Source organism: Callorhinchus milii, unplaced genomic scaffold, assembly GCF_018977255.1.
Source record: "Callorhinchus milii isolate IMCB2004 unplaced genomic scaffold, IMCB_Cmil_1.0 Scaffold5, whole genome shotgun sequence".
NCBI classification, from domain to species: domain Eukaryota; kingdom Metazoa; phylum Chordata; class Chondrichthyes; order Chimaeriformes; family Callorhinchidae; genus Callorhinchus; species Callorhinchus milii.
The window spans coordinates 8768310-8793106 of record NW_024704746.1 but is presented as its reverse complement, the minus strand read 5'-3'; the positions used below and the strand labels follow the sequence as shown (position 1 = coordinate 8793106).

The following is a 24797-nucleotide window of genomic DNA, read 5'->3' as shown; positions in this document are numbered from 1 at the left end:
CTGCTGCGTATCTTGAGTTAGGGAGAAGTGGTGTTTTTTTTTTACATGTATTTTTCTTCTCCAAATTTATCCCTTGTCCTGAATGTGTTTGTCTCCTTTTTCCTTTTTAGAGGGGTGTGATTCCATGGATGCAGATTCTCAGCATGAGCTCGCTCAAGTGACCATTGATGGGTACTGAAGGATTTAAAGGCTCAATCTTCAAATGAGGTATGAGATGCCCATTTCACACTAAGGTTTGAAGCCATCAAAGCTTCAGATGATTGTTATGGTGGCGATGGAGTCCTGTAGCTCAGTGGTTAAAGCACTCGCTTTGCAAGTGAGAGACCTGAGTTCAATTCCAGGCAGAGGGCGAAACCTTGGGCAAGTTTCCTTACTCCACACAGAGCCTAATAATAATCCCTCCAAAAAAACAAAACAATAATAAATTGGTCATTTTCAATCCATGACTGTTTGTGGGACATTGCTGTGCGCAATTGGCTGCCGCGTTCGCCTACAAATATAGAGTCAATTCACTTTACAGTATATTCTGTGAAACGCTTTGAGACGTCGAGAAGACGTGAAAAGCGCTATATCAAATGCAAGGATTATTATTATTATTATGGTTGCACAAAAGGGGTGACTGTGCTCCATGGACTTTGAAGTGGCAGAGCCCACATTTCTCCCTATACACAAGAGTGGCTTAGGCTAGTGGGTGTTATCAGCTTAGTGAAGCTACTTGACAGCAGGGACAGTAATGGACATGTCTTATGGTGAGAAGGTGGCAAGGCATTTTATTCCAGCATTAGGTTTATCAAGCAAGGCACTGGTCCAGGACAGTATTGTCCAAATTTTTCGCTACTTAATAATAATAGCAACAGTTCCCTTCAGTTAAGTATATGGGTAAAAGCTAGGTTTCCTCCAACTAATCTCCTGCACCTCTCCACAAATGGTGCTAACCATATAACTACCTAGTACAAGTGGCAAAGCCAGTGACTCACATCTTATCACAATAACCGAGTCCATTTGTCTAAATTCCTATTCGAGCACTCCAAGAAGCTAACCTGAGTGAAGGGTGCTATATAAATGAAAGTTATTGTTGGAATAATTTTAGCAGCAGTCAACACAAAGTTTATTTGTGGGGAAATGATCCTTCATTGTTTGGATGTGACTTCACCAAATGAAGGAGAGCACAGCTACAGAGACATACCAAGCCCACCATCTGTAACTGTAATGGGAACAAAACTCTGCTTATGCAACTTTTCAGCAAGTGATTGTAAGATGTCTAACCAGAACGAGTCAATTATCTCGATGTAGTAACCCGGTTGATGTAAAATCATCAACAAGACTTAAATCAATATTATGTGCAGATTAAAGTGTGCGAAAGCTTGACGATTTTTGTTCTTGGTGTCGTGTTTAATAACCTAAAAACAGCAGCAGAAGCAGACACTTCTCCCACAGGGTTAGCTGTACAAACAGAACAAATTGAAGTGAGAAGCTATTAGATTTCTCTTGTAAAGGAAGCTAAATTAGAAAATTGTGAGCTGCATGCAGCTTATTTCTGTTGCAATAATTTGCCAAGTTTTAAAAATTCTGTCTGAAAATACTTTACCCAAACTCACATTTAGCATGAGGAAACTCAGCCTAATAACCATGCCTATGGTTTCACACGTTCGTGTTAGGGGACATCTAGCATTTGCAGATGTTAATGCTTCAAATGCACTAAACACGTCAGGAAACATTTGCAGATCTGGGTTCAAAAGAATCATTCCTGATGGCAATTTAACAACAATTATGCTTCAAAACGCAGGACTGACAGCTTTATTTCTGGCATTTTCACACCTAGTCCATTCTTGCTCAAGACATTTCTACAGAACGTTCCTGGCAATGGTTACTTTTATTGCACTCGTCGTTTAACTGGTTCTCAACTTGACTGTGCACATGGTAATCTATTCAAGCAACTCCGAAATGTGGGGGGCATCTGGGGGGTGCTTGGCCTGTTTATGCATTAGAGGGTCAGTGGATTAACCACTGTATATCCCATTCTCACATTGCTGGTGCCAACAGCTGGGAGGTGTGGAAGTGCAGTCCAGGAAGATGAGTCTTTAAATTTCTCTTCCCTCTCTGCGGACAAGCACCACTCATTGTTGGCCTTTATGTCAAGGCTAAAGGCAGGGAGTCAGATTAAGGCTAACATTTTCAATTGGATCTTGAAAGCCAATAGTATTATAGATAATGTCACAAGGAAATTCGGACCACAGAAAAATAAACCAAGAGACTAACAGTGGAGGTGAGTGGAGCTATGGGCCATGAGAAATACTGCTAAAAGGTAAGAGTATCTTTAGATCTGTGCTAGCAGATACAGGATAACCTCTGCCCCATTACAAACTCCAACAATTAATTCCATAAAAGTGAACTTCACAGTTTCTTTCAGCCAAATGATTTTCCACATATGGAAAGCCATAACCATTTCAAACTTTATGTCATCAAGTCCAACCAAAGCTTCAATTGCTACCCTTTTAGCACTTACTGTCAGTACTATAGTCACTGAGTAATCTCAGGTCCTAAGCAATAACAGCAGATTGGAAACAAAGAGATTGTACTTGAAGTATCAAACCTTTCAACAATTACACCTGGAGAATAAACTGCCAGCAATCTAAACAAGCACAACTTTTAGTCATTGCCTTTCGAAGCCGTCACTGATCATAATTGGACGCTTTCCAGCAACAGCACATGCATTGTTTAAACCTCTCTGGGTTGAAAAAATTGAAAGAAAANTAGCATTTTGAAGGAGTTATAGCCGTTACTTTTGACATAATGCTTCAGTGCTGCGTTAAAAGTTGACTAAAATCATATTCAACAGCAAAAGTATAGGATAATTGGAAAATTAATTTACATCAATATGACTTCTATTAAGCCGTAGTATAAATCACAGTGAGTAATCATACCTGCTAAAGGGATGCTGTCCAACAAGGTCACCGTTTTGCAAATGGAAGTCATTAAAGAAATCTGGACTAACTGCTCCATCAGGGGGTAACAGCCCATCTATGTATAAACAAACACACAACAAAAGCTCAACACTGATCAGATCTGACTTTTTTTTAAGAAAAAACAGCCTTTTAAAACTGGCTTATATGTTGTTGGTTATACATTGCATCTGAAATAACATACAGTACATTCATCCATTACACTGGTTGCCATGGACACTTATAATTGAACAGATTGCACAATTTGAGCAACAAAATAGCCTCTTGGGAGTGACGTCTGATGTCAAACAAGAATTTTGGGGGTGTCTCCAACACTGTTTTGGGTGGGTATCAGTAGGTGAATTTCTTTAAGGGGCCTAAGAAGGATTGTCTGTCTCCCCAACTTTCCATCCTGCAAATAACTTGCTGGCAAATCGACAGATACTTTATTTTCAGAGTGACAATAGCCCTTTAAATACCCCCAGCCCAGTGCCTATCTGACACTGTTAAGCACTAAGACACATCCTCTCGATGTGAAAAGCACTGCATAAATGTAAACTGTATTGTAAAACTCAAATGAAAATTATAAACCAAGATTTTTTTTTCTAATTTCAGGTTATTGGTTCTTTCAGTAAAACTGAGCTCTTGCAGAATTGAGGGTCTGTAGAAAGAAATACAGGATAACCCCATTATAATGCACCTCACGTAAAAATCAAGTGGATTGTGGCCGCCAGCATTTCCTTACCTGAAAATAAAAATGTGCACCACGGCTGATGTTTGGGATGTCAAGTTGCTGCCTATGTGATTTTCTAAATAATGGCAACGCGCAGGAAGTCTCACCAACATGGCAGGAAGTGATGACAGTGGATCCCAGATGATCTGGCAGTCGGCCACTTTATGGCACCCCTTTATAAACTTGGGGTCTGGGATATAAAGGAGGTTACCCTGTTTCTTTATTCAATGGCCCAACAGCCTGATCATCAAATCAAAATTGTGGTTGCAGCTTCTGAATCTGCATCCAATATTATTAAAATTTTTGAGCTATTTCACCTCATAATTCTTTTAAATAAGGTGCCCTTTAGTTTTTAACTGAGGCCCACATATCATGCAGTAAGGCTAATGCTACGACGAGGAAGCCCACAGCGGATGCAAACACTCTCAATTATGGGCTGCGCCTATTTTCTTTGGCCACAAGAAACATGGCAAGTAAAGGATAAGAGAAAACAGCAAAGAATCCAGTATCAGTTGTCTTTATATTGATTAAAGTTTCTCACGCCACAAAGTGTTGCTACATTGATACGGTAAGTTTTTAAATATGAAAATCAATCAGCAAAAGGAGTAGGATTTGAACCATGATCAAGGATGGGGTTTAGATTACTCCAGGCGCCTTCCCTTCCCAACAGTCTAACATCCATGTTAACTTGGATGTCTTTTGCCTGATTCATCAAATCCTAATGACTCAGCTTCCTGTTTTATGATGCTTTATCCTTGTGAGACCATGTCTCAAATGGACTGACTGTTTGAATAACTGGAGACTCTTTTTCTTTGAACTTGGCCAAAAGAGACAGATGCAGTTGTGGTCCAGTAAAAAGGATTTCTTGCTTATGGGAGCAACGTAACTGCAATGTATTCCAATAGTAGGAAGAAAAAAACACTGAAAACGTGGAGGCAAAACACAGAGCTATGAGCTCTGAAAAGGGATTATCTCCAGTGATTTCCCTCATCGATCTGCCAACTTTACTAACCAGCAGCATGATGAAGATCTACCCCACCATCCCCATAGCTGAGGAAGAAAATTCAAAGGATCCCATTGATTTGAAAAAGGATCTCACCAGCAGCAAAACTTTCAACCACAAAACAATTAAATCTTTTTAATATGCCCTACTTTGTTTAAACAGTGTGTACTGATGATAATTGGGGGAAATTAGCTGGGATGAGTTACTCATATTGCCAAGCAATTTGAGGAAGCTAACCAGTGAAATTACAGGTTTGGTCAAAGATCCTCAGTTAGGTGATCATATCTCGGCTGGTTCTAATTCAGCTCAGGGCTTAGCAATTATTCTGCCAAGAAACTTCTCTCAGTAAGTTTTTTTTTTACTCATTTTAACATATACAATTTATGATCTTCTCTTTAAATCCAATTCATAAGATTAGAAAATAAGTATTGCTGGACGAAAGAAGACCAAGGTCCATCCAGTTCGCTTTCCTGGCAGTTGCATGCATGTCATATCCCAACCTATATATTGCATATGTCCCAAACTATATACTGTTTATGCCTCAGTAATTTTGAGTAAATTTATATGATTCAGAATTACAAGCTATAACCATATGGTTGCTGGTCAACAACAATTGACATTTATAAAAGCGTCTTTCGTGTCAAAGCTAACCAGGAGCTCGAGTTGCGGCGGTGGGGGGGGGAGGAATGTGACTAAAAGTGCGAAAAGAACGTGAGCACAGATTTTGGGGGGACATGAATTGCTGAGTGGAGTGAGCAGCTAGTTTCCAGGAGGTCGCAGAGGTAGGGTGGGGTGAGGCCATGGTGGGATTGAACCCTGGGCAAGGATCATCCAAGCTAATCATGCTTAGCACAGGGTGCAGTGAAGAGAAATTATAGGCAAAGTTTCCTCACCTGCATTATAAAACAGGTCGGGCCGTTCAAGAATGTCTCCTTCATGGATGAATGTCTCGATCCCATCATCACCGTATATATAGGGCTCGCTTTCATCCATCTGGCGGTTCTCAACCATTTCCAGCCACTGAGAGTTGTGCCAACGAAACTTCTCGCTTTGAATTTTTTTGGCCCATTCTTCATCATATTCCTGTCAAAGTTGCAAGCATGTTAGACGGTCTGACGAATGAGGTGGGAATCCTCAGACAGTGGACTGACATACCACATCCTGCAGGGAAAACTTCCTCCCAGCAGACTGTCTACGTAAACACAAACACTTAACCTCTTGAACCTTCCAGGAATGTAATGAGCTTGGGTATCTCATGATCTGCACTGCAACTTTATTAAGAACGAATCAGGTTTCATACAGTTTCATTTGGCAGAATTGTTCACCATTTGTTCTCCTAAAAAAGACTCCCAGTCCTATTTGGCTTCATTTTTAAAATATAAATCAAACGAACAGGGTCTGAAGGCCAATACTTTAGAGAACTCACTAATCATTACTTTGCCTCTTTTCTACCCCAAGTGCAAATTATCTTTCTTCCAATATTCCCTGCCCTCAGTTCAACTCTACTAGACATGCCACTATGCTACAAAGTACTGCACAGCCTGACAATAGTAAAATATGTGAAACAAAAGGCAAAATATTGCAGATGCTAGAAATCGTAAATAAAAACAGAAGTTGCTGGGAACACTCAGCAGGTCAGGCAGCATCAATGGAGAGAACAAAGTGAGTTAACGTTTCAGGTCAATGAACTTTCGTCAGAACTCCATAACAATAGTAAAATATGCGAATTTCAGCAACTTTTCATCAATTAGCAAAACCAACTCTTGTGAACCGTCATACTTAATATAAATCAAACGAACAGGGTCTGAAAGCCAATACTTTAGAGAACTCACTAATCATTACTTTGCCTCTTTTCTATATGAACTGCTTTCAGGGAAAAAAAATCTTTACTAAAAAGAAAAAGGATTTAACCGAGCTCACTGCGTGTTGTATTAACCTATCTTAAGGTTTTTTTTCTTGATTTATAGGAGTCAATACTGGGCGCATTGTGCATACTGTCAAAACCCAAATGGAGATGTGAATTAAGCAAATATATCTGGAGTCTAAATAGGTAACTCACTAACAAAGACACAATTTTGCACTATACTTAACAGAAGTCACAAGATCACAGCACTGGCTTCAATAAGGAAGGTCCTTGGTCCATTTGATCTCATCCTTCCAGAACACCTGGCGCTGTCTTCCTACCACAGCAGGCAGTTGTTTTTCATTTCAAATATGCCTTTATGGGCATTTGTGACATCAATACTGTAACTTTATTGCTCATTCGCACCACCTTTGCACACCATGGGACAAGGCAGCTATACCCCTCAGTCTGCAGGATGCTCTGGGAGTCTAAATGGTCCAACCAACATGGGACCATTTTCACAATACCCTACCATGCACACAACAATTAAAGATCAATAAAAAAAAAGTTCAGTTTAGCGGGATTTGGGAAAAAACCTGCAACTACTCCTCGATCAAGAACGCCAAACCCATTTTAACCAGCTAGTCAAGTCTCTGATGGCATTCAGTAAGATAAGAAAAAAATGCAGAGCTGTGACGGGTTCAGAAGTGCTTTGAATAGGAATGAAAAATGGTATGAAATTAATGCAACTATTTAAAAAACAAAAGTGGCTTCAAAATTTCAAATTCTCCCTGAAATACAAATGACTAGAGATTTGTAATGTGCAGATTACTCAATTTAAGGTGTAGTGGGAGAATGAATAAAGGTATACCCTTACATGTGGGTGAGTTAACCAACCAACTGGGAGAACCAAATGACTGGAATTGCAATCCACTGCAACTCTTTTTAGCTGGAATCAAGTGCCCATTGCTTCCTGCACAATATAAGGGCAACCCCAGACAGTTATACATCTCTAGATATTCTAACAAGTAGCCAACAGCATAAGATTCACCAATTCGACTGTTAAAACCTCAGTGTCCCAGGATAGCTCAATACTCTACTTGCTGTGTTTACTCACAGAAACTTGTGTAAATTTCTGTAAGTCTGAAATTCTGAAAAATGCAGTACTTAAAAAAAAAATACTCCAGAGAATCAGGAGCATAAAGACCTCGACAGATCTAGCAGGTAAAAACCATAAATTTGTATATAATGGTTTTGAGCACAGCACTGGAAAAAACAACATAAGTTTAAAAAGCAAAAGGCACTGGAACAATATACTAGTTAGACTGGACATTCTCTTTTGGAATAAACTGACATATCTTTGTACAAGTTTTGGCAATTAAGCATTATGGACACAGCAATAAATGCCAGAGTGCTCTTGCAAAGAAGCAGCCTTTCCCTACATGAGGTGCACTTATGTTGTGTCCAGCTAAATGATGAGCTGATTGCTTCAAAGCTAAAAGCACGCCACACTAAACGTGAAATGCTGCATCACCATTGAGGCTATGAGTTTGTACAGCTACTGCCATTGTTTAGAGATGGCATGATCTTTGGATATGGATTTCTGGCATATCTCACAAGAAACAAGTTTTTCAAAAAGTTTCTCCCAAAATATTATCCTTTGAGGTTGGAACTGAGGAGGGTGAGGTATGGGAATACCTATTCTGCAAATCAACTCTCCTTCTCCTGGTCAGTTTGAAGGATTTCTTCCTGAGTACTCATATTAACCTGGATGATCAAACAAAGTCTCTGTTAAAATTTTTGCCGGAACTTGTATAAGACAAGGGCATTTTTAATTAGTGAGGCACTTAAGATAATGGACATGGCTGTTATTGGCAGTTAGTCAAGTTTCCTGTCTTATAAATAAATTGATGCTCACTCAGCATGTGGTTGTTCAGCAGTCAAAATACAACGCAAAAATCATTAAATCAGACAAAAGACCAAGCATACACATAATGGCGTTACTGGGGAATAGGTTGGTCGGTTAGAGGCATGATAGCCAGAATAATAGGATGCAAAGTGAGTGCTTTGGGACGACTGTTTATTGTGTGGGAAAGCAAAGTCTTGCCACTTATGAGACTCCAAAAATAGTCTCAGAAAGGGAAGGTGATTTTTCCAAGAATGTCTGCTTGCTCCTGACGTGAAAGGTGCTATATAAATGCAATTTGTGTTGTTGTTTAGCACAGAAAAACATAATTAATCAAGCAAAATTCACCTTTATCTGCAGTAATAAGTTTTGTTCTGTATTCCAAACCCTGAAAGCAAGACATGAAATTTGTCTCAAAGAGCCCACAAGACCTTCTTGTACAAGTCTTCCTCAGGTAGTCAACATTATTTCTCACCAGCATGTGGCTCGGCTTGGTTCTAGGTCATCTTAGTACATATAAAAGTAGCTTATATAAATTATATGAATAGTCTTTGCTCTTGAAATGCAACAGCGTCAAAACAGGTGGAGATTTGCATAGGGATTCACACTAGCAACCCTAACAAGGAATTGGTACTACATCATGGCCTACTTCCGGGTACCCACCACCTGAAACTTCAGAGGTGAAATGTGACTTACTAAACTTAGCAAAAAGATTCTTCACTCGTTATTAGTAAATCCTATGGTGAACTGCCTCTATTTTAACTCCAGCAATTGTACTTTTGGTAGCAATAATCCACTTTTGTGCGTATATATAATGTACATATGGAAGAAAAAAATAATGCTTATATTTGGTATAGTGCCTTTTACATCTGGAGAACAACTCAAAGCTCTTCACAAGATATACTGTTTTTTGGGGCCAATTTGCCATTACTAATTTGTATAACTACTATTCCATAGTGCAGCACATGGGGAAATATTCTTAAAAGACACAGTAGGAAGGACTGTGTGGTTTCCAGACAAAGAGTCTTGAAGGAGCTGATATTGAGGAGTTTTATTAGGTTGTATGCCTTAGCTTTTCTTTAAATGTCGTATTCTAAGGTACATAAAAATACAGATTCTCTTGTTTTATGGAAGAAAACAATTCTATTTGTTAATTAAACCTATTCAGAAGTGAATATCAAGTAAAGGGAGGAAGAGAATATAATATTTTCAGCAGCAGAAACAACTTTCTGAACACCAGCCTCTATGTGTGGTTACAATTTTCTTTCTTGTTGGATTTCATTCAATATAAATTTATATTTACACAGTGCTTTTCACGTCAGAAAGGCTTCCCATATCACTCGATACTGCTGGCTGGGCACTGAGCTGGGGGTCGGAGTCAAGGGAGGTAGGAAATTGTTTTGGATCCAATTTAAAACCTCATAAAGCTATTGGTTATAGACCTAAAACAAACACTTTAAAGCCCTGAGATACAAGAGAGTCCTCATCAACCACAACAAATGATATGTATATAGTGCCTTTGACGTTGGGAGGACGTCCCAAGGCGCTGAGAGTCTAAAGAGTCTATCTAGAATTGAGAGCTAGCTTGACTTGGATGAGCAGATGTTAATTACAGATAGCCAGCTCGCAAGCGGCTGCAACCCATCACTGGAGGAAGGAAGCTACAAACATGCCTGCTTCAAAAATGTCAACTCTTGACAGTGAAGTAGCAGGCACGAAAAGATAAAATTCAGCAATGATTTGTGCTTTTCAGATAAAGCAGTGAGGATCTTTTTCGGAGGGAAATAGTTCTGCATATTTTCACTCGCATATAAAGGAGGAAAAATTATCCAGTTAGTTACTGAATCAAAATAAGGGGAATTAATAATAATCCTTATAATAATAAATAATAATCCTTTCATTTGATATAGCGGCTTATCACGTCGTCGAGACGTCCAAAAGCCCTTCACAGGATATATTGTAAATTTAATTGACTGTGTATTTTGTGGGTGAAAACACACATGAGCAAATTAATACTCGAACAAATCCACAGCTTCGTAGAGAAGTCAGGACAGGGAATGGGTTTGCAGTTCCAAAGGAATCATCACTCACCAGCACAATTAGGGTAGGCCAAACGGCAACACGAGTCAGGCACTAATACTCTGCCACATCTGTTATGATAATCGTAAACTTTCTGTATTGTTTTTGTCTGTTTCCTCTCTCCAACACCTCTGTCTTCACGTCACTGGTTTGAATCATACCTATCTGATTAACATGTTGTAATACAGACAAAATGCCCCCCCTCTGCTTCTCCTCTATATCAACTGATGAGAAACAGGTCTTTCTTTTGCTTTCTTACATCTGGAGTTCAGTACACTTGAGGTAAGGGGAATTGTATTCCCACATCAACAAAACACTTGAGTACATACAGCTAACCCAATTCAATCTATTTCAGCAAATGATAAAAATGATAATCATAATTCAAACATCTAACCTCATTAATGGTTGGCAGTGCTTCCACAACAAAATGACAAATGTTTTGTGCAAACATTCTGTGACCACGAGGGTCATTGTATGAATCAAAAGGAGAAATTAACAAACTCTAGCCGCTGAGTCTGAGAGCTGGCTGAGAACTGGATACTGGTCAACCACACCACTCTATGGCTCAGAAGGCTCGTTACACCAAGCCATCTATATTTTAGCATCAAAAATTATTATAATAAACCTTGCATTTGCGTTGCACCATATATTGTTGAAATGTCTCAAAGCGCTTCAGAGTTTTTCCGTAAAATGTGAACTTGTGGGTGAAGGCTGCAGCTAATTTGCACACAGCAATTTCACACAAGCAGCCAGAACAATTATTTTTATCTGAGGGGTTGCTCGAATAGTACCATGGGATGTTTAAAAAGCATCTGAACAGGCAGACGAGACCTCGGTTTAACATCTCATCAGAAGGATGACACCTCTGACAATGCAGTGCTCGCTTCTCCAAGACTGCATTGAGGTGTCAGCATAGACTATGAGCTCAATGCATCTTGCGTTAAAATTAAAAGTAATGTTTCTGGAAATGTGAAGGATTTAGGGCATTATTTGATATTCCTGGAAATTAAATGGATGCAGGGCCATTAGATGTTGACATAGCCACATGGAAAGAATATTTTGGAATGCTGGATGGCTAGGCAAGATAGATCAATGCTGTACTTCTGCCTGAAACCAATACCCTATTATTAAAGTTGCCTTTAACCACAAATGACTGCTTTGTGTGACAAATGTACAACTGGGTTGAATGTCTAAACATTTTAGTTTTGGTTCACTATGCAATAGAATTATTCACTGTTGGGGGCAGGGTTAGCTGAGGGTGGATCTAAAGGTAAGTCTGAGCAGGCACATAATTGGCGAGAGGCAAGAATTCTGCCTCTAACAAAAACAGACCAGAGGACTTAAGGGGGGAATTCCTGCTGTTCCTTAATAATCTAAAGCTTTCGCTCCTCTTGATAAAAAGAACATGTTGGTATTTAGTTTGATCTCTCTAAGTTGAACGGGTTGCTCGCAACTCCGCACAGCAACAATGCGGCCTTGTCAGCTCATTTTCACCATGTGAGATCGAACGGTTTGAAACGGAAAAGCGGCACATTGCTTCAGTGACAAAGAGCAATCAAGTGGTTGAAATTGAAGCTGGAATTTTCAGCTGGCTGCCCAACTTGATGAATGCTGCCAACTAACGTTTACATTTCTTCGAAGGGAGGGAATAGATATCCTGGAATCAGATGCGTCACATACATAGTGTTGATTCAAGCGAACCAGATTTGACATTCGAGGAAAATAAAATGAAACCAAAGTTAATGACTGGTCACGGACATGTTAAAACAGAAAAGGAGAAAAGACTATGTCTTTTGTTCAGTTTGTTCCTAAGTTAGTAATTCCCAATCTAGGAATGTCTGATTCCCTGATTGACAATCAAAACCCCTGATTGTCCAGGGCCCTGGGATGTCTTTCCGACGTGAAGGGTGCTACACAAGTATAATTTTTTGTTGTTGTTTTCTGGCTGAATCCAATATTTCTACACTTCACAATCTATTAAATAACTACTGTAGTTCCTCAACTCATAGGACATAGTTGTATTGCTCAGCGACCCAGTCAGTAAATACAGCACCAATGATTTCTAAACTATTTCTGCATTGAAAATATATAACATATCAAACATGTATGCACATTTAAACATGTAGCATTTTAAAATCAATATTTCGAATGAACATTTCATTGTGGTTTGACTTTTGTGACTATCTAACTACTGTACTTCATGCATTGCTGAAATCAAGTCCAGGGACATTAATTTTTAGTCACTCCAAAACAGTATGATAGTGTATTTAGTATTATTTGATAAGGGAAAGTAAATTCATCAAAAAGAAAGCACCCTGTTATCAGAGCAGTATTTTTCCAAAGTTTGATTTTTGATACTGTTTCGTTAGTAATCTTGGTTTGCTCTCAAGTATACTGCTCAAGCAAATCAAAACACAGAAATACCAATAACATTGCAGAATGTTTCTGTAACTAAATTATCTGCTGGAAAGAAGCCAGTCTCAATTAACATACAGGCGTTTGCATTCAGTAAAAACCATCCTAGAGATTGGCAAATTATCCAGGATTTGGAATGAAACAGCAAATTTTCTATCGGATGTTAATTGAGAAAAAAAATGGAAAAATTAACATGCAACAAACTACATTTACTGTAGGAATGGGGGAGGAGGCAAGAGATCTGAACCAGCCTATCAAGGGCAATATTAAATATATAATGCAGCATAATTAGCAAGAATTTAGTTAGAAATTGACACTTATACTAAATGTCAGTGATACAGACTACTGATTTACTGAAATAAACACAAAAGTCGCTGGGAACACTCAGTAGCTTAGGCAGCATCTATGGAGAGAGGAAACTGAGTTAATGTTTCAGGTGGATGACCTTTTGTCAGAACTGGGGACTGTTGGAAGTGGGGGATCTGCACCTGAAGTATTTTGCCTTTTGTTGATTGCTTTATTTACAAGATGTGATCGTTCCACCTAGAGTTTAGCCTGTTTCTTCATTCTGCTGGCTTCATTCAATCTTGGAATTCTTCCCATACATTTTTTAAGGAGGTTATGTACAATTTGCAGCAATCCTCAAAATTTGCCTTTGTTAATCTCACAAATTAAGGTCAGCTATGAAGCACCCTCAGAAATGAATACTCCACCAAACACCACTTTTGCGAGAGGGGTAATAAGGGAAGGAAAACAAACTGCTAACAGAAATGGAGTTCTTTGATCCACAAACCACAGTTTGTGAATCTCAAAAAATATTCTATTTTTGCCCAGATTAAATAGGTCCTTCTTTCACAGCAGGTCTGGTCCTAGTTTACAAATCCATGCAACTATTTCATTTATTCTAAACACACAACAAAATGTGAAATGAGTAAAGCCTTACTGCAATGATGTCCAATGTATTGTCACAGACTTTCCGTATCTCTGCATTCTTGTCATGCATCAGGTCAATCAAGTAGGCTGGAGCCTCTGTAAGCAGTATGTTAAGGGAGAGCAATGTGCTGTCAGTGCATTTCCCCTTCATTAAACAAAGGACTATTGGGAGTAAAACCCTGAGTTTTATTACCAGGTGCATGCTGCAGTAACTGTCCCATAATACAGAATAAAATGTAATACAAGAAAAGTTGACAGACAAAGCTCCAGTAGTCTTACAACTTCAAGAGTGCTATAATGGAGAACCTTGTAAGTGAGTGAGTACTGGGAATATCAGACTTTCCTTCGCTACTTCATTTTCTTCCTGGACACATTGGAGCTGAAGTACAAGATTTTATGGTCAATCTTTTCTCATAGTTTGCCCCCTTTATCTCATTTCTGGAAAAAATAACTACTTATGACAAAGAAGTTGTTTAAAATTGAAATGAAACACATAAGGTAACCCTCTAGGTACAGCATTAGCCTCACATACTGATTCACACCAATGATTCCCATCAATTCCTGATCTTATCAATCTTTTCCTATACAATAGCCAGGCATTTCTCCATAGGTAAAAGGAAATATTATGTAGCCTTCCACAGAACAGACTTTATATCACAATGAACTTCATCTATGTTCTGCAGACCAGATGTTTGAAGGCCACATGTACAACTACTAAAGCACCCTGCCTATATGTATTACATGCATATAGAAACCAATTTTTAAAACTGCCAAGGTAAAACAATAAGAATTTGTATGTATGTATATATTATGTTATGTTATGATAACGTGGCATAGCATTTTTACAATGGTGAAGTTGGACGCCAAGCAAAGAAGGGGCAGGCGAGGTGACTGGATGAGCAATTAAAGAGGCAAATTTTAAGTTTTTTGGGGGGTCGGATGGGTGTCTGACACATGCAGAAACCCATCACCAAGCTTAAGAGTATCTAAACCAAACTGAGAATTCCATGCATCCAACTTCTACATGGAAATTGCTGAGATATTTGTTGGAATGGAATGTGCACTCTCTCCCTGGAGGGATACATCCTGCTGACCTGATTCCAGAAAATATTCAGCGCAGGTTAGCAAGAGCCAAAGTTTGGTGATGTTGAGGTACTGCTGGAGTCTAACCAGCAAAAACCTCATAGCTTGCCATTGCGAGTACTGTTTGGCAAGATATCCCGCTCTTTGTCCAGCGAGATTTTAAAGTGGGATTCAAAGTTAGAGATGAGGCAAGGCAGAGGGATACAGGCATGGAGTTCCAGAGGTTGGGGTCTAATTATTAAAAGCTCAGCCACCGATGCTGGTGTGGAGGGTGTGGGGGATACACAGCAGGACAAGTACAATGCAGAAATAGTATAAGGAACCCGAGTGAGTTTTAAATGGAAAATAATCTGAGTGAAATAGGGATTTGAATCAATTTTGACCTTTTCTTCCACTTCAGATTAGGTCTTTTATAAAGAACTTACCAGTAGATTCCCCAAACACTACTTAGGAAATGGTATGATCACTAAAGTATATGAGTGAACTCCCCCTCCTCACTCCAAACATCTGGAATATCTGAAATAATGTATCCACTACACTTAAAATTCACTCACAAGGATGGTCCCAACGTCCACAGATAGTGGAAAGTTAAACTAAACTTTAGAGAAAACCCAACCTCTGAAAGAGGGATAAGGAATGAATTCTTCAGGCTCTCTAATTAGACAGTCTTCAGGTTTTGGTCTAACAGGTGGGACAAGATAGCGAATGAAGGTAATCTATAAGTGATTTGTATTTAAAGCTTCCAATGGAACAAAAATCAAGGAAAATCAGCTGCTGGAAATATCCTTGAGATGTGAGTCAATTTCCCACTTCCATGGTTGCGGTAAGCATACTCAGGTAGGTAGTGTTAATTTGTCCTTACAGATGGGTATGATCAAGCATTTCTGTCAAGAAGATAAATGCTTCAGAAATCAGAAGCTAGTGCGTGTACGTAGACAGACAGACAGACAGACAGACAGACAGACAGACAGACAGACAGACAGACAGACAGACAGACAGACAGACAGACAGAGCGAGTGCACGGACATCAGTGCAGAATGGGCATCTTGGAAACTCATATAAGAATACATAACCTACAGTTTTTGACAGTAAATAAACAGCTGAAAGCACAACAGGAGACAGCAGACAGAGCTTCTAAATTTATATTTCTCTTTTGGTGAAATACCTATTGGCAGGGGATTACATGGAATTCTGTTAATACAATTTGAAGTAACTGAGAGGCCACACTTTTGCACAGGCGAAAATCTAACATTGCCATTAAAAAACAGAAATTCCTGAAATTCTTATGCAAAAAAAGGTTAAGATTGTGTCTAAATAAATCCCTTTTTTTTAAAAAACAAGATCATGGGCCACACATCTACCCCCACCCCACCCCCCACCCATCTCCTTGGTTTTATTAATGGGCTAAGTTGATATTTAATATAATCTAACTATAATGAACAATTTCAAAATAATCATGTTCAGTCACTGTTTAATTGAAGCATTTGCCTGGTGTATTAACTAAATACATATGTATTCCTTTCATCATTATTGTATATTCATCTGTAAGAAATTAACTTGAAAATATGTTATTAACTTCTACAGTGTTTCTTTCTCTCTGTGAATATTAACAGGACATTTAAATAAATTGAAGCATTTTTTAAAATGAAAAAAAACTACAAAATGCTCGAAATCTGAAATAATTAAATAGAAAAACGTGGAGCTGTGCAGCAGACCTCATCAGGATTAGAAAGATCAATGCTCTTAAGTTTGAGCCTTCATCAGAATTAGAACTGGGCCGGAAAACCTTTTATATTGTTTATAGGATTAGAAGCACAAGTAAAAAGAATTAGCATCTAATGGTGGCTTATCACAGTGCCGAATGTACTCAGATAATTGCTGTCAAGTGTAGTGACTGCTATTTGTAGGCAACCATTTGCCGTTTGGTGAACCATAGACATTTACAGGACAGAAGGCCAGCCAAGAAGTGAATGATTCTAAAATGTTGAATGCTATGTATGGTAAGACATCCACTGGTCCATTGTGTCTCTGCTGGCTCTTTTAAAGAGCAACCTTGCAGTATTGGTGAATGCCTAAGTCATCAGGAATGTCCCCTCTCTGAAAAGTGGAGTTTGTAATCTCCATCTTAACAGGCAGACAGAATGTCCAAAAGTTGGGGCAAGTCAAGAAAACGAACAATAGGAAGAAGCCAAAACATTCAAATCCATTGATATACCACCTTACGTTGCCATCGGAAGAGGCAGCTGATGGCTCATTCACATACTTTAGAACTAACAGGGTTTAAACAAAAATATAACGACAATTTTTACATTTGATATAGCACCTTTCATGTTGGGTGGACACCTCAAAGTGCTTCACAGAATATAGTGCAAAGTGGAATGACTTTGTGGCTTTTAGAGTTGTTGAAAGCACCAGCCAATTTGTACACAACAATGTCCCACAAACAGCCGGGAAGTGCAAAATTGTTATATATAAGACGTCCATTGGTCTTAAATGCCAGCTTCAGTAAAAACCTGTTGTAATAGGGTGATCTAGGGGTCCATGAAATCCCAAGCGACTTTATAATGGGGCTAAATTGCCTGCCATCGCTTGGTGACGTAACTGATCATGCGACATGCAAGGTTACCGTGCAGAGCCAAGAAGCTCCACTTTGAAGCACGACATCATGCTTGAAGCACTATGCCCGATGGAGCCAAGCGGTTTTCTGCACTTATCTTGTGATTGTTTTTGAGAACTGCTGTGAATTTCTACATCCCAATTTATCTAAGGTTTCAATTTAACGGTTGTACATACTCCTTTCTCTGGCAAATCAATGTAGGCTTGTACATGTAAATGTACATGTACATGTAAACAGAATGGGGAGAGGGAATCCCAGTCAGTCAATGTCATGAAAAGGATACGGGTTTCCTTTATAATCACATCTCTGGTAGCTTGGTGGAAAACCATCTGGTAGAAGACGTACACAATCTGGCAAACAAACTCGTCATCCTCTTGTTTAGCTGTGGAGAAGAGGGGGAGAGATAAAACTAACCAAAAAGGATTAAGATTTGTAAAACGATATTCAACATCATAAGCATAATAATAATCCTTGCATTCGATATAGCGCCTTATTATGTTGTTTAGACATCTCATAGCTCTTCACAAAATAAAGTGGATTCACTGTGTATTTTGTGGACAAAAAGCAGCAGTCAATAGCAACATCCATAACATGGTTTCTGGGAGTACTGTATGTGAAAACAGAGACTGTGTTATAATGAGGGAACTTTATAATACATTTTGTCTAGCAGTTTACACTGTTCTGTGTAGTTAGTCTTTGGTTAGGATCCTGAGACCATTATGTTTAAATGTCCTGTCAACAAAATACTCAACAGTCTAAATGTGCAGAAACCTCAAAAAGATCTAGCAATTTTGTTTTGAAAGTAGTCCATTCGAACAGAGTTGAGAATATAAAAGAGGGGAAAGAATTATGGTGAACACCTTAATGCCTGGTTAGGATCTGATCTCACAATGAAATAACAGATGTTACACATCTGCCCTCCAATTTTATTCTCAATAGTGTTTTCAACTCAATTGTTAAAGGTGAGGAGAGACAGTCACTGAATGAGACAGCTGAAGTATGAGCGGTCTAGCATTCTTCATGCAACTTTCTATTTTAACCTGCCTGACGATCACTGTCCACTCGGAATCATAAGTTAGATGCATAGGATAATTCTACAATGATACAATAAAAGCACCTTTTACTCTCAGTTGTGAAGAAATCAAGTTGCAGAATAGTTCTTAAAACAATTTAACACAAGAAACTGTGCTGCAAATAATTTACTTTAAAATCATAAAATATTAATTCTTCCAGCGATCATCAAATAGTTAATTCCGAAGTATTATTGATGTGGAATAAAGAGATGGTATGCATGAGAGGGGAAGGGTAGAAATTCCATGAACCTTATAATTATTCAGTGCTCTTTGTAGTTTCCAAAAGACATGGCTATTCTAAGTTGCAACCGCTGGAAAAATAATAACCTTCGTGTATATTTTGTTTTGAATCACAGAAAAGTTGAGAATCAAGCTACATTAAAACATGTTTATTTCTGAAACGCTGAACACAACAGAGTGAAAGCCTATGTAAATGGCAAAGGCTGGCAGTTCAGTGCGATGCTATGAAAAGAGCAACAAAAACAGTCATTTTGTGCACAGCAAAGTCCCACAAAGAAACATGAGGTGAATGACTAATTTATCCAGAGGATTGTTGGCCAGCAAACCGTGAGAAACTCCCTTCTCCATTTGCTCCCACCCAAGCTTGGACTCCCAGTCAGTTGTGAGAAGTGCTTTGACATTTCCTCCCAGTGAGAAAGTCGCTATATAAATGTAAATAGTTTTTTNCTCCAAATAATGCCAGGGGATCGTTAGCATCAATCTAAACATGCAGATAATAGTCACAAATTGGTTAAGTGATGCCAACGTTAGATTTTCAAAGCCTGTAGTTTGCAGGAGGAAAGGAAAACAGAGGGCCGTATAGAATTCCAGGTCATGTGGTCCTGAGAAAAAAATGAATGAGAAGACTGTGTGAGGAGTTTTGATAGTTACAGTGGGGATTTAAGAGTGTGCAATACAATGTATTTCAAGGATAGGACAAGAAGAAAAATTCAGAATAGCAATGAGCGTAGTGGTATCACCAAACAAAGACTAGAAGAGGAACAGAGAACAGATGCCTATTCTTGTATCCTGTAAGAGCCAAAAAGATCCTCCACAAACATGGATCTATTTCCAGATCTTAAAATTGTGGAAAATGGTTTAATTCAATTTTAATTTGGAAACCAGATTCTACAGTTCTCGAAACAGAACACTTTCTAAATTAAGACTGAATTTAAGAATCTTCTGCAATTTCTCTTCATTTCTCAAATTTTAATGGTTTTACAGACTAAGACTAGGTGGAATTTCAGGTCTAGAGAAAGGAGAGAAGAGAAGGGACAAAAGGTTGGCAATAAGTAGTGCTATATTTTGTCCACAAAATACAGTCATTGCACTTTACAATATGTCCTGTGAAGCGCTTTGAGATGTCTCGATGTGTGATAAGGCACTATATCAAATGCAAGTATTATTATAATTAATAAAAATCCTTGCATTGATTTAGTATCTCACTTCATCGTCAACACGTCTCAAAGCACAACATGGGACTTAGTGTGAAGTGTACTGACTGCGTATCTACAGGAAATACAGCAGCCAACATGTGCACAATAATAATGCAGTTAAGCAGCCATGAAGTGAACAACTAATACTATCTAGGGGATTGTTGCCTGGACACTGGGAAAAACTCCCTTTCTTTTCGAATAGTGTCATGTGATCTTAAATGTTCATGTGAACAGGCAGATATGACCTCAGCTTAGCATCGCATCCAAAAGACAGATATAATTACAGTATAACATTTGAAGGAAGAAACTTTAGGTTAGCACTGCAGCCAATTTGTATTTTGTGTGAAGACCCGTAATCTGCTTTCCATATTCACAACGCGCCCTGTTCCAATTAGTGCAGATAATGGGCTCTTTGCATTATTAAGTTTCAATTTATTGAAATGACCTTCATCCAATTGTAACTACATTCAACTTTCCAAATATATTAATGGTACAAGTCCTCTCACTGTCTACTGAAAGGACTTCTAAACCACCAGAGGGAGTAGTTCAATCTAATGGAAAGATTAATTCAGCATTGCTTTTTAGCACTCCACACTCTGTACGTTTCATCACCCTCTGACTACTTTCAGATTTATACATTTCCTTGAAGGATTGCAACCTATTAGGGACTTGAAAATACTCCAAATAATCCCCAGTTATTTTCACAAGTTCTGCTTCTTCATGTGTTCAATGCATTTGTGATCAGACATCTGTGAGGAATTACATATTTCACACTTTGCTTCCTTAGATCACATCACACGACATGTGGTGTGGTTCTGAGCCATGTAGATCAGAAAGTGCCCATGATTGATCCTTGGCAAATGTTGAGAGATAGGTGATCTCAGTCTGGATGGTGTGGAGTATTACCACTGGCACCAGCATCCCTGGGCTGGGGAAGGGTGGGGGTGGCGGAGGCTAGAAGAGGAGAAATCAGCTGATTCTTGCCCCTGATCCCTCACTTCAGTGACGCCCGCTAGAATGTGTGCACGTGGACATGATCAGGTGAATTTAAGAAACAGCTTGGTGCTACAAAGAGAAGACAGTAAGAGCTGGTATTCTGAGTAATACAAAGAATGAGAATAAGAACTACCAGTGATAGATATTGAATCCGAAAATGATTTATTCGGTTGCTATAACGTAGATCAGGGTGGTCTAACTGGCGACCCGCTGGCGGATTTCATCCGCCCGCGCGCCCCACCCCTCCTTCATTTCATCTGACCACCCATTCCCTCCATAATTCGTAAATGTTATGTTATGTTTCTGGAAGGGAAACACAAAAATATCACTCATGCGGCCCACGGACATTTGTTAAATTGGGCATCCAGCCCTCAGCAGCCAAAAGGTTGGATCACCCTGACATAGGTAATGGACAGACCATTGCTCTGTTGCAGATTGGTAAATCAAGACAAAGGCTTTCCAAAAGGAAGTCAGACTTGTCCCTAAAACAATCTGAAGAGCAAAACTCCATACCTGCCCTGGCTAAAATAAAATCCACCTCAATGATAGGATCCACCAAAGCACCTTTTACCCAAGTATTTGCTATTCTTTACCTTGTCTGTTGCTTGTCTGCTTTGCTGATCGACCAGTTTACCTTTCCCTGTCCAACTGTATGCTTAACAGATTTTTCCTTCAATAAGTGGAGCCACTGAACCATGTAAGTCCTGTCTGCCTATTGAGTGGGCGAAAAAGATCCCAGGGCACTATTTGAAAAGAGAAGAGAGTTTCTCCTGCTGTCGTGGCCAACAATCCCCCAAATAAAGAAAAAATGATCATTCACTCCATGGCTGATTGATTGTTCGACATTTTTGTGTGCAATTGGCTGCGCATTTCGCCCACAAAAGACAGTAAATCCTGTGAAATGCTTTGAGAGGTCTTGATGACGTGATAAGGCCTACATCAAATGCAAGGATTATTATTATTATAAACTGTGTTGCTGCACTTACATCAGTGCTAACTTTCTCAACACAAAGACAATGAGCATACCAAGCCACGCTATTCATCTCGTACTCATTTAGGGCTACTCACAAAACACCACCGCAGGCACTACAGCTGTACTCTATAAAAACATGCTTTAATAGTGAGACACTTCCTGTTTGTAAGTATTGTGACAATGATCATTTTGCATTAGCTGACAAGTTGCACTGATCTTAGCTCGCTTTTAAGACAAAACAAAAAGCACAAAATGGCACTTCACTTATCACTGCAGCCTGCAATTAAACTGCAAGTTCAAAGCATGTGAAAAAAACGCTAAAACTTTTGCGCTTCAAAGGATCATTGCCAAATGTGTGAGGCAGATACTAAATGTACCAACAAAAAGGATGGTGGAAGGTAAGCCCTGACTTGAATCAACACCCGGGCATTTTGCCAAGCTACAGAAGTATCTATCTACACACACTCACAGCAACATTTTGTTCATGTTTAGCTAAGGAATGTGGCCACAGAATACTGGCAACTCTTGCACAACACCACAGAAAAATACCTAAAAGGTCACTCACAAATGGTGCGCAATATAACAGTGGTGAGAAAAGTCAAGACATAGTGTTTGTGCCATTCAATACCATGTTGCTTTATTATAGGAAAGAAAGCAACACAAATCTTGTCAAATTCCCTCAATCGTCATGCAAAAGGCTTGTAATGAATGTAATGATACTGTATGACTATATCCATTTAAGGAGTTCTCATACCCCAAGAAGTGATTGCTTGTGTGCCTGAACTTAGCCACATTTTTGACAAAGTATCACATTGCTACTTACCTTGAAACATAGTTCAGCCCATTTCTACTGCAGGAAAACTTCCTTTCTACTCTTTTGAAGTTTTTCCCTCCTCCTTTTAAGTTGCATTTATACCTTCCTGAAAACCCGATAAGATTTATATCCAGAACTCCAATAACTGACAGCTTCAAACTTTACACCAGGGCTTCGCTTTGACTTTTTATTCCTTTGTACTCTAATCACAAAATGCTGATACCTGTGATTTTGTAACGATCAAACTGATTTCACTGCAAATCATGACAAGTACTTAAAAATAAGTGAGTAAATTAGGACGTGGCATAAGTGTATATGTGTGTGCATGTTGGGGGGTGGTGGGGGGGAGTTAGTAAAGAGGGTAGCTAGAGAGCATTTATTCTGAATGCAGATCTAACTTAATCCTTTGGTGCTGTAGCGATTGTTGTATAATTGCCTCCAGAAACTTATATGAGTAAGTACAGTGCAGCTAACTTTATACCAGATGTTTTTGATGGAGAGTTAATAGTTTGTTTGGCTGGAAAGTGTCTTGACCAATATGTGATGCAATACAGATATGAAAGATTATCTGATTACATTTCATCTTAGTTTGACATTTATAGCTTGGAGAGTACATTTCTGGACACTTGTGCCCAATTAAACCCATAATCATACACACTAACCACAAATGGTGGTAGACATCCTTACCATTTAGAAGTTCAATGAGAGCCGGGATAATTCCTGATTTGGCTAACATTGCAGCACATGAATCGTCCATTGACACGGTGCCAATCATTATCACCACTTCCAGGACTAGGTCATCTTCTGTCACACCTGATTGATCAGGTATAAAAGCTGTTACAATACACAACAAACCACATGCGTTAATACATTTTATATTGATATTTTGTATTTCAGTTGTTCTGTCAAAAAAAAACTTACGCTTGGCTTCATAAAATGTAATTTGATGTTTTTTTACTTGTGCCTCACACCCTCTGCTCCACCATTGGAGTTCGCGTTTTCAGCACTACGCTCCGAAACTGTGGAACACGCGCCCTCAATCTTTGCCCTCTCTTCCTCCTTTTTCTTGTTCCGCCTGAAAACCTTTTCAACTGTGCTTACAGTCACCTCTACCCCCCACCACCCCACCCCCCTCTCTCAGCTCAGAACCAGGCTCTGCCACTGCAGGGTAGTTCTGAGACGCTACCCCACGAGGTGGGTGCTGTATACGTGTAAGTTGTTGTTGTTTTGGGGTAGAAAATCGCATTGATGATAATCTACATTATGTGTATCCTGAAAACATAAACAAAAATCACATAATTGTGATGTGTATCTCTTCCGTCCTCCTGAACACTGCACCTCACCAAAACCCACAGCAAAAGGGAGATTTCTCACCATGGGAGAAAGAGGGATGGGAAGAAATCAGTTAGCCATTTTGGGAGGGAAAAGATTGGAAGAGCTGCACTTCACAATTGTTTGATTTTATTTATAGTTTCAGAATACAAATAATGTGGATTATGTCTTTAACATGATTTTTTACCTAACATCTCCCCAGTTAATATTTGTTGGTGTTTGGGGATAGAGAAACCGTAAATAATACACTGATAGATTCAGGGGGAAATAAATGCACTCAGCAAAAAAATATAAATCAAGCAAGTCATCCGTAATAATAAAAGTCAACACATCTAATTTAAGTGATCAAAACATATAAAAACACCATTAAACATTTTAAAAACAATATTTAGGGTATCATAAAAATCGAGCCATGAACAATGAATGAGAAAGACGAATGCCAAATATATTCAAAGTTTAAAAATACTTAATAACCATTTTAATCGCTAAAAATAACACACTGAATAGCCAAACATGTTGAAACCAGATACAAATAAGTGTTTTGAAAGATTACTTCTCCTGGAGCTCTGTACTGAAATGGACATCCAGCATACATACAGATCTGACACCAAGATACAAC

The 24797-nt window shown here is 38.9% G+C and overlaps 1 protein-coding gene across 3 annotated transcripts in view; it reads right to left on the bottom strand.

Annotated features, from left to right (window-relative positions):
- The window catches only part of kifap3a (kinesin-associated protein 3a), a 93907-nt gene that overhangs the window by 11476 nt on the left and 57634 nt on the right, over positions 1 to 24797 (bottom strand). For 2 of the 3 annotated variants that reach the window (XM_042335401.1, XM_007895553.2), the window contains exons 16-20: positions 23534 to 23680; positions 17838 to 17936; positions 13865 to 13950; positions 5572 to 5761; positions 2925 to 3021 (exon numbers count right to left, since the gene is read on the bottom strand). In XM_042335401.1, the coding sequence (XP_042191335.1) occupies positions 2925 to 3021; positions 5572 to 5761; positions 13865 to 13950; positions 17838 to 17936; positions 23534 to 23680 (619 nt within the window). The remainder of the gene's footprint in view (positions 1 to 2924; positions 3022 to 5571; positions 5762 to 13864; positions 13951 to 17837; positions 17937 to 23533; positions 23681 to 24797) is intronic. The other variant, XM_042335402.1, reaches the window with a different exon arrangement.